Genomic DNA, 17,303 nt, shown 5'->3' on the forward strand with positions numbered 1-17,303 from the left:
ATAAGGAAGGAATGGGAAAAGCATCATTTTTCTGTTCTTCCTCAACTGAGTCAGGTGACACCGATTTAACAGCTGACTTTACTTTTATTTAGTTAAAAACATCAGTTTAGGCCTTTTATGGAATCGTAAAAGAGCAAGATTTCCATTGGGCTCTGATCAGATCGTTCTCCCTACCGATGATCTGGTTGCCTTTCTGAGTCGCTGCTCCCGGGGTGCCTGCAAGAATTCTCTGTACTTGAAACCTACGCGCGGCGGAGGCACCGCCTCCCGGGAGAGGGAGGGTGCAAGAAGGGGGCGGATCCATTTAAATACCAACGAGGCGCGCCTCCCCATTGGCGGCCGGCCTGTCCGTCGCCCGGGGGGGCGGGGCGTCCCGGGGGCTGGAGTGCGGTACCTGGGCGAGACGCGCACCAGAAAAGCCCACGTTGGCCGCTGCGGGCAGCGCGGCTCCGAGAGGCGGGAGCCTGCGAACTCCCGGCGCCGCCGCCGCCGCTCCGCGCCCCGGCCCGCGTCCCTCCCGTTCCCTTCTGCGAGCCGGGGTTAGGCCGGGGTGGGGGCAGCCGAGCCAGCGCGGAACGGAGAGCAGGATCCTCACCGCCTGCGCTCGGGCAGGGGAGCTGCGCGCCGAGATCCCGAGGCCGATCAGGAGACCGAGGGGCGCGAAGTTTGTGAGCGAGAAGGAAGTTCAAGCCTCGCTGAGAGGGTTGGCACCTTGGGACGCCTCGTCGCCACGGCGGGGGCCCTCCGGCGGGGGTACACTCCACGGCGACCGCACGAGCGAGGCGCGGGCGTGCGCGGGGGCGATGCCGGGCATCCCCCGACGCTGGTGAGCCGCCCCGGGAGGGCTGTGCGCCGGCAGCCGGGCCCTAGAATAACTGCGCCCTGACCCGCCCGGGGGCGAGGACGCCCGCTGCAGCGCGGCCCGGACTCGGACGCACCTGGCCTGGACCTTGCGTCTCCGGAGACTTCCGCGGGAGTGCGGGGTTTCCCCTTGCCCCTCCAGTGGTTCTGCGGCGGGGATCGCGTCCCTTCCGCCTCCCTTCCAGCCGGGGCAACTGGGGGCGCCCCAGAGGACCATGAGAGATAAGGACTGAGGCCGGGAAGGGGAAGCGAGCCCGCCGAGAGGTGGCGGGGGGAGCTGTTCACGCCAAGGGCCACCGCGGCCGCGCGCCGGCCTCGCTCCGCCGCTCCACGCCTCGCGGGGCCCGCGGGGCCCGCCCGGCCCGGCGGGGATGCTGGGGCGGACGGCGCAGTGGCTGTGCTGGTGGTGGGGGCTGTTGTGCAGCTTCTGCGGGCCCCCTCCCCTGCCCGCCGCCGCCGCCGGGGGGGCGTTGCTGGGGGACGGCGGGAGCCCGGGCCACGCGGAGCGGCCACCCCCGCCGCAGACCTCCTCCTCGGGCTTCCTGTACCGGCGGCTCAAGACGCACGAGAAGCGGGAGATGCAGAAAGAGATCCTGTCGGTGCTGGGGCTCCCGCACCGGCCGCGGCCCCTGCACGGCCTCCCGCAGCCTCCCGCGTTCCCGCAGCAGCAGCCAGCTAGCGGGGAGCCTCCGCCCGAGCGGCTGAAATCTGCGCCCCTCTTCATGCTGGACCTATACAACGCCCTGTCCGCCGACGATGAGGAGGACGGGGCTTCGGACGAGGAGAGGCGGCAGCCCGGGCAGCGCGGAGGAGCCGGCGCGTCCCAGCCCCAGTCCCCATCGCCGGGCGCCGCGCACCCCCTCGGCAGTGGGAGCCTCCTGGCCACCGGGCCTGGCGGCGGCGCGTCCCCACTGACCAGCGCGCAAGACAGCGCCTTCCTCAACGACGCCGACATGGTCATGAGCTTTGTGAACCTGGGTAAGTATGGTGGCGGGGTGCGTGGGTGGGTAGCGTGACGACCAGAACACCCTCCTCTTTCCAGTCTCCTGGGCGCGGGGCGCGGGGGTGAGAGGGTGGAGGAGCCCCTGGCGCTGGGGGCCCCGGCGGGGAAGTGCGGACAGGCCAGCTCCCCTCTCACCACCTGCGCGGCCCGGGGGCAGGAGAGGGGGCGGCACGTGCGCTGCCCGCCGCGGCGGGCTGGGGCACTGGGTCCCGAACGCGGCGCTGGCTGGCGCGTCTCCGCTAGCCGCCCGAACACAGTCCGCGCTTTTCCCAACTGGTGCCCGGCTCGGGCCCCGTTAACTCGACTGATGGCAGAAAAGTTTGGCCCGAGTGGGGTCAGCTGGGACGGAGAAGGCGCTTCAACACGTTTCCCCTCCTGTTTTGTTCGGCGTCCTCAACGCTCTGAGAGTGCCGGTTCTCCCACCGGGATCTCAGAGAATCCCTGAGCAGTTGAGAACTTTATGAAAGTTGGCGATTGCGGATAAGTAGTGCCCACCGATTTGGGGGAGGAGGGATGCACAAGAAAGTCCCGAAAGGACCGCAGGAGGCTCGCCAGCCCCGGCCAGGCTGGGCTCGCGCGGGCTTGGGGTCGCTCCCCTAGAACCCTCGTTCACATGTCTTTGGCCCGAGCCCCCCAAAGGCTGAACTCTTGATCACCTCGGCCCAAGCTGCACGGGCAGAGAAAGGGTGCGGGTTGGGGGCCGGGAGCTGGTCTGAACCGGTTGCCAGGCAACAGAATGGAAATTCAAGGGCGGCTAAATTGGGCTCAGCCACAAATGTTCTGTGGCAAACCCGGACGGAGTCGGAGCTTTTCCCCCTCGCGTCTTCGCATCTGTAAATGAGAACGGCGTGAGGAGGACTTTTCCCAGAATCTGTGCCTCCGATCTGTGCTCCTCTTCATTCATAAACTGACTCAGCGTAGACGCAGCGATGTAGGGGCCGCGCTCTAGGCGGGGAGAAGTGGGGCGCAGGAGCCACGCCCGGAGCGGGCGCAGCCGCGCGGTGGGGTGGGTCTCCGCGGACTTCCCTTCCGGGGCGAGACGCGCGGCTCTGCCCAGGCCCCGAAGTGGGTTCGCAGGCATTGCCAGAGCGGCACTCGCGTCTCCAAGCCACGTCGGAGACGTCCCTTTCTTAAGGACAAATCCCCATGTCAAAAACCTCAAGCGAGTCCTTTCCAAGTATGTCCAGGAGAGAACTCCGCTGAGCTTTGGGGGAAGAAAGTACTGGGGTGGAGGGCCGGGGTTCCGGGCGCAGGACCACAGATGTCCGAGGGGTGCAGGCATCCTCCTGGGAAATTCCTGATGCAGAATCTCACAGGGACTGGAGGCTCCAGGCCTGTCGGTCTGGCTCCTTGCAGCGCCAGGGGTTCTGATTGGACAGGAATTTTCACAATTTATTGGGATCAAAGCCAAGGTGGAGCCACCTCCAAGGAGTATTCTAAGGAAATTCTCATGCCAGTCGGTCAAGCTGGGGCACCGAGGAGGGACCAGCACTGTTCCTTACGCTAACATCTCTGCTGCTTCTGTCTTAGTAAATTCCATCCCCTGCCCTCGCTCTCATTACCCCCCCTCCCCTAATCCCCTAAGTTTCTTCCCTTGGAGAAATGTTTCATTGCCTTTTGAGGGTAATCCCCAACTTGAACAAAGTGGGAAGAATAGCACTTGTGAGTTCGTCAGGGACAGCTATATCACACTCTCCGGAAAACAGTTCCTAGGCTTAAGGTCGTGGTTCTCCACCTGACACACGTGATGCTGGGCTTCTCCCCAGTTAAGTCAGAATCTTGGTGGCCACGGTTCAGAAGCACTGGCACGGGAGATCCTGATCTCTGAAGGCAATCAAATCACTCCAGAAGGCAATTAACAGCAGTGCTTCCTTATGTCAGCAGCTCCCAAACATTGCTGTACATGAGAGTCACCTGGGGAGCTTTTAAAGCCTAGATGTCCAGGTGGTGACCCCATCAGTTCAGTGAGTGGCTAAAGCTGGATATCAGTTTTTTTTTAAGATCTTCAGGTGATTCCAATGTTTGGGAACCACTGGTATTTGAAATTGTGAGTTGGCCTGAGGCAAGTTTGTAAGGCTTGACATTCACTGTTTAGTGACCTCCAAATTCTCCTCACTCCTTGCTTTTCTGAGCTTTCTAGGTCTACAGGTACATGTGGCTTCTGAGCCGCATTGCTTGAAGCTGGTTGTCAACTCTAATCCTGCTAAAGCAACCGTTTAACATAGTATCTCCCTAGGGACTTTTCAGAAAGATTTTTAAAGATTCAAAAAATAGCACTGAAAAATTCTAAGAGAATTCAATAATAGTGTCATTTCAGGGCAGGGACAGGCTGTTATGAAACGAAAGAGACTCCTAGGTAGGGAATTCTGCCCCAAGCCCTTCTTAGACTTTCTGATTGCAAGTTATAACTATCTGTAGATTTGGACTCCACATGGGTAGAGGAGAAAACCTCTCCAGGTAAGTTGAATCCAAGTCACAAGCTATGCCACCTGCCAGTCAAGCAATGCTATTTAATGTTGATCCGTTTAGCAGTAGGAAAGGAGGATTTTATTATGAGAGGCTAAAAATGTGATGAAATCTGATTATCATAGCTTTGCTCATTAGGACAGTACATTTGAAGGAAGGAGTTGCTTGTGCTGTGCTAAGTCGCTTCAGTTGTGTCCAACTCTTTGCGACCTTATGGGCTGTAGCCCACTGGGTTCCTCTGTCCATGGGGATTCTCCAGGCAAGAATACTGGAGTGGGTTGCCGTGCCCTCCTCCGGGGGATCTTCCTGACCCAGGGATCGAACCTGTGGCTCTTTATGACTCCTGAGTTGGCAGGTGGGTTCTTTACCACTAGCGCCACCTGGGAAGCCCAGTAATTGCTTCGCAATGTGTAGTCTCTAAATAAGGTTGTTGAGACAATCCACAGATTTCTTCCTCCCTGTCAATGGCGTGTTAGTTACTGCATTACATGACTAAAAGAACCCTACAGAAGGTGGCAGGATGGGTTTTAAAGTGTTCTTATATACCTGCTGAGTTAGGTAAGTTATGAACTGAAAGTTACAAACTAAGTTACAAACTGTAGGTCTAAGGGAATGTGTTACATAGTTGTAAACCTTCCTCTTCCCTGGGACAGAGGAGTAACTTACTCATGAAATACATTGAAGACACTTGGAGCCTTGTCAGTCAGAGAGGCATCGTCAGGAAGTATGAATCCACGGGATACACTTCTCTTGCATATCCCCAAGGCTGGTTGTTTGGCCCGCTGCTGTTGGTGTTGATGGTTTTACACTCTGGGTGAGCAGTCTGTTTAGGTGTAACTTCTTTCCTTCTAAACCGACTGGTGTGCAGAGTGCCCGCCAGGCAAGCTGGGTGCTTGTTAAGCTGCATTCAATCCCGGCCATGGGTGCCTTCCTGCTTGTTTCCTGATGCTGAGAATGTCTTGGCAGCCTGATCAGCAAGCCTGCCAATGTGGTGACCTTGGAGAAGTATCCTGAACTCTCTGAGGTCTTAGCTTAAACTTCACCTTTGAGAAGAAACCTTCTCTAGCCACTTGGTAGAAACTGGTGTGGCCCCCACCTTCTCTCACTTGTTTACTGTCCCCGTACCCTGTTTATTTCCTTGGTTTCACTTATCACAGGGAGTGTTTTTTTTTTCCCTTTAAAATTTGCTTACTCATTTTGTTTGTCACCCCTCTAGGATGTCAGCCTCAGAAAGCAACCAGGCTTATCCACTGTTGTAACCTAAGTTCCTAACATAATGTTGAGCATACTGAAGGTGCTTGATCAAGAGGGAATGAAAGTAGATATATTCATTTAAAATCTGTATGTCGCTCATCTGTTTAGGGTGTATCTGATTTTCTTCAGCTCATTTACAAGGGGCATACTGATTTCTGTTAACTTTCTAACGTATTCATTTGGGCTGAGCTGGGTCTTCATTGCCTCACGTTGGCTTTCTCTAGTTTCGGTGAGTGGGGTGGCTCTTGTTTGGTGCAGGGGCTTCTGACTGCAGTGGTTGCTTCTGCTTGTTGCGGAGCACAGGTGAACGGGTTCAGTGGCCCTGAGGCATGTGGGATCCCTGCAGATGAGGGATTGAACCTGTGTTCCCTGCATTGGCAGGCGGATTCTTAACCACTGGACTAGCAGGACAGTCCCTACTTGATTTTTTTTTTAACTTTTTGTATTGGGGTATAGCTGATTAACAATGTTGTGATAGTTTCGGATGAACAACAAGAACCTACATGATTTTTATAAAGTAAAACATTTAAGACAAGTGAAGACAGGACATTGAGATTTATCATACCTGATGTATATTTTCAGGCTTAATTAAACAGCTCTCTATTAATATACCCATGTGTATATTCATAGTAGGCATTATGTTTGAGAGTAGTGCAAAGTTTTAGTTAAATCTCTGCATTTCAGACTTTATTTTAAATTAATGAGGTATTGATCTACAGATGCTAGTGAAAGTCACTCAGTCGTGTCCAAGTCTTTGCGACCCCATGGACCATGGAATTCTCCAGGCCAGGATACTGGAGTGGGTAGCCTTTCCCTTCTCCAGGGGATCTTCCAACCCAGGGATTGAACCCAGGTCTCCTGCATTGCAGGCGGATTCTTTACCAGCTGAGCCACCAGGGAAGCCCACAGATGCTAGGATAAAATGAAATAATAAAAAAACTCAAATTATGGTCAGAAAAAGGAATCAGCATGTGTTCCTACAAGTAACAAGAAACTTATTGTACTAAAAATACTGGCAATCTTCTGAACCAAATTACTCTTGGGAAACATAAATTAGAAGAAAAATGGAGTTCTCTTTCCTTGGATCTGTAACCAGATACACTGTAGTGTCTTTTTCTTATAGGATCAGTGGGCCTATTTTTCATTTAAGTTGCCTGTGTTTAGGAAGATTTTTGTTAGGAGAAAATAAATCCATGCCTGCAAGCTATTCACAGCAAAAATAGTTTGAAGAACTTGATTGCGAGAGTGTGGCTCAGAAAAGCAGTGGATGGTCCCCTAAAGAGATTTCAAATACTAAATGTGAAATTCAGTGGTATTTCAACCAAGTTGTACAAAATGTTCTTAAAGCTGGATCAAAGGGCAAGCAGATACCATTGTTTAGCTCTCGGATGGTGCTTCCTCTGAATGTCCTAAGAATGGGTATAAATTCTTTTTAGATGTGCTGAGTCATTCTTGGTTCCTCTCTTTGAGAACTTACCTCTGATTCACATAGAGGAAGGATTCCTAGTGATATAAACATCTGTGTCAGTGAAAAAATCCCCACAGTTCAACACTTTCTTCAGCATGTAATTGCTTCATCACCATGCCTGCAGAGTTTGGCTACTTTGAATGTTGGGTTTCACACGTTTTCCTTGGATGTGGGAGTGAGAGGGTGAATACTGGATATCAGAGACGCTCAGATGACCAGCCGCTCTCATCTTTGCCTCTCCCATCTGTTTATGAGACTGAGTTAGGACAGTGAAGCGAGCACCATTTCTAGGGTAATTAATCAGCTTTGGGTACTTTTCCTCTCCTGTTTACCATCCTGTATTTAACAACGAATTATTCCATGGGATGCTCTGTTTTTCTTAATATGAAGACATTGCACTTTTAATATTTCCATTTAAGCCTTACTCTGGTTTTTCACGCTTTCCTCTTGTCTAAATTTGTGACATCACCTTTGGTGCCTCCAGCAGTGAGAAGACACGTGGGCAATATTTTAATCAGATCGTGTTCCTGAGCAGACCAAGTTTCTGTAACTATGAGTGAAAGGAGTTGAAACCAGTGTGGACCCTTGCTACGATCTGAGCCCTTGAGAGGCCTGTGCCTGTAAACAGCCGTTAAACGGTAACCTTCCTCCCCTGGCCCCCGGAGACCACCATCTACCCAGCCTGTCCCAGGCGGGTGACATATCTGTCCTGGCTGCTTGGTGTCACCCGGGGGGCTGGCGTGGGGGCAGCTGGCATCTCCTCCCCTTGTTTTCCTCACAAAGAGCCGGTGTGTTCTGCTGTCTTCATTTCTGTTTTTGTCATGACAGCTGAGTTGCTTTTATGTAAGCACATTTTCTCGTAATATCCTTACTCCTGGTTCCCCTCTCCCACCTTTTGTCCTCTGGAAACTTGGGACCAGAAAATAACCCTAGTCCTACCGGCTATTCAGGATAGTGGTGACACCTGTGTTAAGGAGAAGGGAAGCCATTCTTGTTTTCATGAAAGCTAAAGAACTGGGGACATATCAACCTCCAAGTCCTAGTGCATGCCAGAAATTCTTGAAACTGCAGTTATACCTGTTTTGTCTTCCTTTTTTTTTTTTTTTTAATGATTTTTAGTTTTATGTTTTTATTTATTTTAGATTTTTTCATTAAAGTGTAGTTGATTTACAGTGTTGTGTTAGTTTCAGTCGTAGAGCAAAATGATTCCATTATTCACATATATATATATGTATCTTTTTTGGATTCTTCTAATAGGGCTATTACCAGATATTGAGTGTGTTCCTGTCTATTTTATATATAGTAGCATATATATGTTAATCCCAAACTCCGAATTTATTCTCCCCTCCAAGCTTTAGAAATAAGACATTGTAGTCCGCTGAAGTTGATTGGATTTTTTGGCTCCACTTACTAGTGTTTTGAAAATGTTGTCCTCTGCAATTATTTTTTTTCACTGTCAGTAGGTATAATTTCAGCCTCCTTGTGAAGCTAGACTCTGGAGCTGGCTGCAGACACAGAGCTATCTTCCATGACATTGCTTTTCTGGAGGAACATGCCCAGCTGTGGACAACCTGTTTTTTTAAGCTGGGTTTCCTCTATCCATTGGCAGCTGGGGATGATCGGTCCATTTGTGTTGTCCATAGGTCCTAGAATTTACAGCGTGAAAGGTTCACATCATCTATTCTGTGTGTAGTTAGACTTCTAAGAGGTACTCAGGCCCACTTCCTCCTCACTGCTGGTGCGTCTCAAGCTGAGGAACGACCAACAGAACCACTGAGAGAGCCTAAAGCATCTGAGAAATAGGGCCATAGAGTTGTTGGTCAGACATGAGTGGATAATTCAGGAGAAATTAAAAGCATGCAAGACTGTGGCCCAGGGCAAGAGGTGTGGAGCCCAGATCTGGAATTTTGTGGATTTTCTTTTAGTGGCTAGCATTCTCTCCTAGACTTCTGCTTTTATTAAAAAAAAAAAAAAATTAGCATCTCTATAAATATCCTCCTCTTTGGTATGCCGAAGGACCGTTGACCTTAAAGAATTGTTTTCTTCTCCAAAAGTGAGCTGAAAACCACGTTGCCCTGAGCGGCATTGTTCCACTGATGTTCACAGGCTCTGATTCTCTTCCTGCCCTGCCCATGGCCATTATTAAGGAGACTGGGTCCATAATAGAGATGCTATCTAAATTGCAGCAGGTAATTCCTGGATGGGTCCCCACGGCCCAGTTATCTCTAACCCAGTCCCAGATGGCTGGGCCGAAGACTCCCCTGCAAGCATTTTTGCAGAATGAGGTTCTAGTTCCGAGTGGGAGAGCCTTCCTGGCCCTTGGGTTCATGGGCACACGCCCTTGGTTTCTGATCCTGCCAGATAGGTCGGGGATTGTCCCACGCCTCAGACGTCCTTGCTCCGTCGTGCTGAGTTTATGTTCAGATTGTTTTCTCATCATCTGAGCGGTCCGAGGGGGGAGGAGCGGGCTGACTTCTCAGCAGGCAGGCGGCTTTATTACGACTCCCTGCCCGTTAGCCTTTTCACCTTGTCCAGAGTGGAACTTCCAGCCCTGCACATCTGTGGCTGTTGGTGGTGGTTCCTTTGTTTACAGTCTTGTTGGTTTCCTGTTCACGAACACAGGCTGGCAGAAAATTCTGACTCGCGTATCAGGAGAGGAGGAACTCTAACCACTGCCTCGTCTGGGTTATATTCTATGCTGATGTGGCTGGGAGATTTTTGTAATCGACCTTGATCTCTGAGACCACTTACTTTCTCCCCACCTCCCCTTTAAATTTTCGAATTGACATACCCTAAAGACAGAGCTTTATAAACTACACATTGAAGAGCTAAAAGTTTCACTCCCCCCCCCCCCCCGACCCCAGATGTTATTGAACATGCCTCTATCAGAATAAACTGGCAGAGAAGCTGCACAGTAAAAATACTTTTTAGAATAGTCTGTCTATAGTGAAACTGAGTGAAAAGCTCAGATTTCCCACATATGCCCAAACCTCCATGTGCGTATAACCCCTCCCAGGACCACCATCCCGCACCAGACCGGTACACAGCTTACAGTCAATGACCCTGCGTGGACAGTGTCCCTCAAGGTCCATAATTTGCATCACTGCTCACCATTGGTGTGATGTGTTCTATGGGTTTGGATGAATGTCTTATGACGTGTGTCCATGGTTATGGTATCACACGGGGTAGTTTCACCTAAAAATCTTCTGGGGAGAAAATGTACATTTAGCCAGAAAAGCAAATCAATAAAACTCTTAAAATTCAACATAGGCAGAGTTTGGGGGATACCTTCGAACAGTATTGTTTGGGCAGCTTTACCCTTTGAGTATATAAGTAGTTTTGATTGACTATGTCGGCCTTATTTTGTGTTTTTGTGTGTTGACAGCAATTCCATTAGAAACCTCTCTCTCTCTCTTTAAGTCTAGGAGTTTAAAAGTCTTTTTTCCTCCACATGCTTTCAGTGAGGTGTCTGTCACCATAGCACCTAGACAATCCCTCAGGCAGAGATACGAGCGATTAAATTTCTCTCTGGCTTATGCCCTGTTTGATCCGTGCTCGGCAGGATTGGGGGAGTAAAAGAAAGCAGCCCGAGGAATGAATAAGAATCAGGAATTCTGTGCTTGTAAATTATTAAAATTTGGGGAGGGGCTGTTATTGGGGAGAGGAGTTCAAGTTTTCAGAAAGGAAGAAAAAAATATTGTTAAAACTTTGTGTGAGTTTCGGATCGAGAAACTCACAAAAATACCTTTTACTCCCTTGGTGGCTGGATCAGGGAACTTGGAAAGTTTTCCTCAGCAGAGGCGGTTTAGATCAGATTAAAATTAAATTAATAGAGACTCCGTAAACCAGAGGTCTTTGTAGATTGGGCTCATTTGCTTTGGACTGTTTTCCGTGAGAAAAGGCTATACAGATTAATGGTAAATAATGAGAAAAGGCAAATATCAAGTGACGTGGTAACCCTCAAGAGTGCTGTTGAACAAGTAGCTGGCGATTCATCTGAGGTCGGTTGGGAAGCTGTGAGCATTTCCTTACAAATATCGTACAGGTGAGACCCTTCACGAATTCTCCCCAGTTTTCCTTGTGTCAGCTGTCTGTGTGATTGGGGTATTTTCTCCATTCTTGCTACATAACTGCCTTGATCTCCTGACCCATCCCTGTGGAGACGAAACCTCTCAAAAAGAGGTGCTTGGCACCAGAGCTGTGTCGGTGGATTGGAATTTAGCTTGCTTCCGTATCGCCTACCTTCGTATGCGTTGTGGCCTCACCCTCTCTGTCTGGTGGGAGAGAGGTCTTTTTCTCTGTTAAACTTTATTTTTTTGGCTGCGCTGGGTCTTCGCTGCTGCAGGTGACCTCCTGGGGCTGCAGGGAGCGGGCACTGTTCGTTGCTGAGGTGCCCGGGCCCTGCTCGGGGCGGCTGTTCTCTCTGTGGAGCACGGGCTCTCGGCACAGGGCTTCAGTAGCTGCGGCCCGTGGGTTCATTGGCTGTGGCTCGCGGGCCCTGGAGCGTGCAGGCTTCAGTAGCTGCAGCGCGTGGCCTCTAGAGCGCGAGTTCAGTAGTTACGGCACACGGGCTTGGTTGCTCCTTGGCACGTGGCATCTTCCTGGACCGGAGGTTAAACCCGCGTTCCCTGCATTGGCAGGTGGATTCCCATCCACTGTGCCATCAGCACCGCCTGGGAGAGAAGTCTGCGCCAAAAGGCTTGTGGAGGGTGAGATGAGGACAACGCAGGTGTCTTCAGCTGAAGCTATTTGGAGAGCTGCATCTCTCCCAGGGGCTATGGAACTGGCCTCTGCGTTTCGCTGGGCTCTCTTCAGGGCAGAATCCCCTCACACCAGCTTTGGGAACCCAGCTCACTGATCTTGCACCTTGCTCGTGTGTCTGCTGGCCTGGGGCGGTTTGTCGAACACGCACCTACGTGTCATCAACTGTTAGATGCGGAAGCCTGGACGCTCAAACATGCAAGTGGTACCCTGTGGAGCGTGATTCCCCCGCCGCCTCTTGCCTCTTCCTCTCTCCTCTTCCTCCCATTAATAAATCTGGCCACTCCACTGCCTTCATTTCCTCTTTTTTTTTTTTCCGTGGTGCTGACGCCCTTGGTTGGCATCAACAGCACGCTGCATACACCTCTCCATGGAGTCTGGTAGTTTGTACCACCAAAATGACACATCGCTCGCCGGAGTGGTTAAGTAGCTGGTTTTCTTGAGGGTGATAGAAAGTGCTTTAAGGCCTCTTCAGTGCAGAGTTGAAGAAAGAGCGCTTGATTAAGATTCCAGAAGCTTAATCCTCCTGTCTTTGTGTTATCCCTTTTTAGCCTGTTCAAGCCACTTAGCCAAATCTCAGAGTCTTTCTTTGTCTGTAAATGTGAATATTGGGCTGGATCATCATTTCCCTAATAGCATTTCATGGGACACGTCTCCCAAATGCTCTGCAGAGGAGGAACATGGAAGCACTTAGCATTACATTCTTCTTTTGGAGATCCCGTGTCTGGGAGCATGTTAAAGCCTTGACAGCCCAGCAGTGGGGAAGTCTGCTAACTTGCTTTAATAGTGTTCTGAGCTGACTTTTACTGTGTAACCCGTTTCCCCCATGAAACATCCTTGGGTCATTTCTCGGCCCTAAGAGCCTTTCCTGACCCTTCCTGGGTCTCCCTGTAGGGCAGGGGTGGGACCACAGGCTGTTGCCTTTCCAGCAGCTTTGGTCGTCTCTGGAAGGGCCACCTGGCGCTGGCTTCCACGGGTGTCTCCAGGCCCTCTTCCTTCTCCTGAAGGTGGCCGTGGCTTCAGGCTGTTGCTCATCTGTGGGTTGTCTCACCGTGACTTGCTTGCCTTTCCCACTGTGATGCCAGCAGTCCCCTGCATTCAATTCCTTCTGCGGTAAATACTTGCTAGGGTTTCTCTTTCCCTGGCTGGACCCTGATCGCCGCAACCTTTTCATCCTCTAGAATATAGCAGAGAAACCCCAGACTTTATAATGCTCAGAGGTTCTAGGAGTGTTACATATGTGTATCTTTGATTAATTTTTTCCAACAGCTTTCTTTCAGTATCATTGACATATACAGTAAGCTGCTTATTTAAAGTATACGATACGATAAACTTATATACGGACTTCTGAAGCCATCACCACAATCAAGATAGTGTATCCAGATCTGTTCTTTTTAAACAGTTGCCTATGCCAGGAAATAGAATAATATCCTAATATAGAGGAAGTGTAGTGAAAATCCCATCTTTCATTTATGCCATTTCAGCTCATGCTTTATTGTATATGCTTTGAACATCCTTAAGAATGGAATCTGCTGAAGATGCTTGTGAATGATTTCTTTTGGATCCGAGAACTCCATGGTGAAGCCCACTCTTTGCAGTATTGACTGGCCTCGATCCTGTATCTCACCTCCCATATTTATTTTTTTTTTTATAAGAGCTCATAATAAAAAATCAGACCTCTTCTGATTTCAAGATCAAGCATCCGGGGCCCTTTGGGGATGGTTAGAGACACCATTGGTATCTCCTCGATACTCAAGCTGAAAAGATTTGATACTTCTGGCAAACATCACCAAGATGCTTTTTTGTGTTTCTGTTTTAAATTCTGGCAGTTGAGGGTAGGGCGCAAATCCAAGCCATTTAAGAAAGTAGACTCCAATTTACTCCTGACTTTCCCCTGCTAGGCTCATCCTTCTCCCAAGTATTCTGTAAGATTAAATAGAAAATGCATCTTTTTTTGTGTGTGGGTGAGGGGGTGTGTAAGAACATGTAAGTACTGTATTTCTTAATGGCCTTTTGCTTTGAACAGTGACTGATGTCACTTACCCTATTATCTCAGCAAGGAAGAAAAGGACTTTATAGCTGCAAATTTACACTAACTATTAGTAGGTAGGGGTTAAACAGCTGTGTAGTAGGTGTTTTAGTCTCTAAACCGTGTCCCTTTTGGAATCTCATGGACTGTAGCCAGCCAGGGATTCTCCCAGCAAGAATAGTGGAGTGGGTTGCTATTTCCTTCTCCAGGGGATCTTCCCACTTCAGGGGTCAAACCCGCATCTCCAGCATTCGCAGGTGAATATTTTACCGCGGAGCCACCAGGGAATCCCTAACCATTAGCAGATAAGGAGAATTTGGAGAACCGGGGAGAGAATTGTTATTGAGAGTCTGTTCCAAGTAGCGCCCAGTCTATTCACACGACAGGACAGTCTGGTGAAGTTGCTGAGCGCTCTCCTCGCCTCCCCCACTACTCAGCGAAGCTTGCCCACTTTCTGCTGTCCTCTTGCTGTCTGACTTCTGTCCCCATCACTCTGGGGACATTCTTCCATCAAAGGCAACTAAGCACCCTTCCCCGAGTCTTCACCCTCCTGTCTGAAAGCCTTTAACCTTCTGACACACACAGGCCTAAGAGATTCTCTGCCTAGCTTCTGTGACTCTCCTTGCTCATTCCTGGTTCTTTTTCTGTCCCCTAGATAGCTGTTTGGGAACATATCCTGGGGGAAAAAAAAAAAGGTAAAAGATTCAGAGGGTTGGCATGCAACACTCGACCTGCACACGGGGCTGGGATCGCCGTGGGTTTGGGGTGGGGGAGCCCACTCAGATGTAGGAATAAGGAGGTAACTGAGGCTGGGTGGCACCTTTCAGGGGATGCGCGTGCAGGCTGAGGTGATCGGGCCTGGGGACTGGGGGATTCTGGCAGCCAGATGTCAGCCCCAGGGAGGTCTCCACTCGGAGCCCCTGCTCACATGAGCCTCTCTTACTTGCTCGTCCATTCAAAGTGTGGTCAGAGTTGCTTCTCAAACTGTTTTTGTGCAAGACCCAGTTGGGTTTTTAAAAATTGTCCAAATTTCTGTGGACCCATACTGGTGTCAAATTCATGAAAGATGAATGATTAGAGAAGGGAAATGGAAAAAAAAAACGTAAAAAAATAAAGCCTCGGTTTGTCAGATCCCACTGATATAAAATGATCAGCCAAGTGGTTACCAAACCGTCCGGGCAGCTTCCATGTCTCTACCGTCTCACTGCAGGATAGTCATTCAGTTTGGAGTCAGCACAGATCTTTCGTTGTTGTCGAGGCAATGAAAACCTTCCTGGAGCCAGCCAGGATGCAGGGGCTTGCTGTGGGAATCTGCACTTTGACGAGCCCGCGTGGACAGGGGAGTGCTGTTGAGGCTTGAGAACCAGGGTGCTCACTGGTCCAGCCTCGTGCCCCCATCCAAGTGGTTGCTGGACTTGCTGTTTCTACGTCTGAAATCTCTAACGCCCATCTTCCTCCTGCATTCTCTTCCCTTGTTCCCCAGATGAGGTCTTTCCGACCTTGGCCTGGGGTGCTGTGCCGACCGCCCTTGCACCAGCGCCAGTTCTGTGCGTCTGTGGCACAGATGTGACCTGTTTTCCCTCCATCACCTTCATTGGCTCCTTCTGCCCCTGGAGGAGGCCAGGATGCTATCTGACCCCACCTTGTTTCCACTGCACCCTCCCCTCCTCCTGTCTCCTCTACCTTTCAGCCGGCCCCGTCAGCTCCGTGGTTTTTCCCTCCTCTGGCCTTTTCTCCCGATTCCTCTCATTTTCGTTGCATCACTGCCCATTTCCACATTCTCCGTGGGACCTGTTCCCTACAGCCCGGCTCACAGGCTGTGCTCTCGAGGAAGCCTTCTGGACATTTGCTCACCACGTGCCATGCCTCTTGGGAAGAATGCTGGGGTCTGGTGACCTTCCCCGGCGCAGCACGACACATTTGAAGATCAGCTGTGTTGCGGATGAGTTTTGTGTGGTTTCGAGGCGGGAACTGGGAGCCTTGCGTTCCCGTGAGGGCGCTGCCACCTGCCTGCTGGGGGGATTTGGGCAAATCACCTTCCACACCCGCATCTCTGATTCTTCATCATGCAGTGCTTTGTTCACTTGGACTCCTCCCCCTGAGTGCCTGGCACTGTGCCTTACTTTACACGTACTCAATAGATGCTCGTGGGATGGATGGGGGTCAGTTTCTCTAAATGTCATGACCACGTGTGGTCTTCTCTCTCTCTCTCTCTTTGCAAATAACACGAACTGTTGGAGAGAATCCTCAGTGTGGTGAATCCCTGAAGATCAGAGGCACGCTTACGAGCTTCCATGAGCACCGGTGGTTATAAAACAAGACATTGCCTTCTTGCTGGATTTACATTCTATGACTTTCTGGATGGTAGAGGGGAAAAAAAAAGGCCTTGGAAAGGAGAAATGTTATTTTTCCTCTCTCTGATGTCAGTCATGATGACTCTAAGAAGTGTTCATCGAATCAGAGAGAAGCACTGCTGGGTCTCAATTTAAGTTTCCAGCTTGTGCCCTGACTCCGCCCTCAGGTGCCGACGCAAAATACTTATCTTGTCAGCTTCTCCTGGAGGCGGCTGGCTCGGCTTCCATCGTGAAGGTGTGAGACACTGTTTGCATAAGGGCTGAGGGGGTGACATCATGTCTATTGAAGCAAAGTCACCCAGCTCCCCACTAAGCAACAGAGAGTGTTTAAAAACCCAAACCAGATCAAAACTCAGGGCAGGGTTGAAATTCCCCTACCAGGAACAGTGAGGGCTGGCCAGGGCGAGGGTGGTCTCTTGAGTGGGTGCCCAGAACAGGGGGGGAGTTATCACCCCCCACCTGTCTTCTTTCCAGACCACTGGGGAAATGAACCGGGCAGAATGAACCTCTGAGCAGTCAATCGGAGAGAAGGCTTAAGTGGGAGCAAGTGGGTTCAAATGGGTTGGAAAAAAACGTCACATGAGAGTAAGGGCATACGAAATGGGATGTTTCTCTTTTTATTGGCTGTTAGAGAAGTTGTTTAAACAGCTCTCCAGTCCTTAAATTGTGTATCATGAGACAGGTAGGTCTTGGGACAGAGAAACTTGTTTTCCTTCCTGATGCCACTTCCATTTAGCTCTCCTTACCAGAGTATGCCAGACATAAACACTCTCATTTCCAGGATATGTATTAGCCCTAGTGTGGAGGGAAGGGACAGACATGGCATTGATAGAGGCCAGGGAAGCAGCAAATGTAGTTCTTTCACAGTTTACTTGATGAGCTGTAGGATGTTGCCATGGGAACTATGAAAATGAGACATGTCAGTCTCATCGAGTGATGATCTGGTGTGTTTTACACCTTTTAAATATATGTAGCTGTACTTTGCATTTTTTAGGAGAAAAATTTCTAGTTTAGCTGCAGACAAAAAATCAAGTGAGATGAAAATATTTTAAATCTGAGAAAACAAAGTGATGAGTGAATAAAGCAGAGGAAGGTACATTAATACAG

At 50.2% G+C, this 17,303-nt stretch overlaps 1 protein-coding gene across 2 annotated transcripts in view; it reads left to right on the plus strand.

Moving 5' to 3' along the window:
- Positions 1-386: 386 nt before the first annotated feature.
- The window catches only part of BMP6 (bone morphogenetic protein 6), a 145,278-nt gene continuing 128,361 nt past the window's right edge, over positions 387-17,303 (plus strand). For both annotated transcript variants that reach the window (XM_020869657.2, XM_070457010.1), the window contains exon 1: positions 387-1,839. In XM_020869657.2, the coding sequence (XP_020725316.2) occupies positions 1,233-1,839 (607 nt within the window). In that variant the 5' untranslated portion in view covers positions 387-1,232. The remainder of the gene's footprint in view (positions 1,840-17,303) is intronic.

Source organism: Odocoileus virginianus, chromosome 27 (assembly GCF_023699985.2).
Source record: "Odocoileus virginianus isolate 20LAN1187 ecotype Illinois chromosome 27, Ovbor_1.2, whole genome shotgun sequence".
NCBI lineage: Eukaryota > Metazoa > Chordata > Mammalia > Artiodactyla > Cervidae > Odocoileus > Odocoileus virginianus.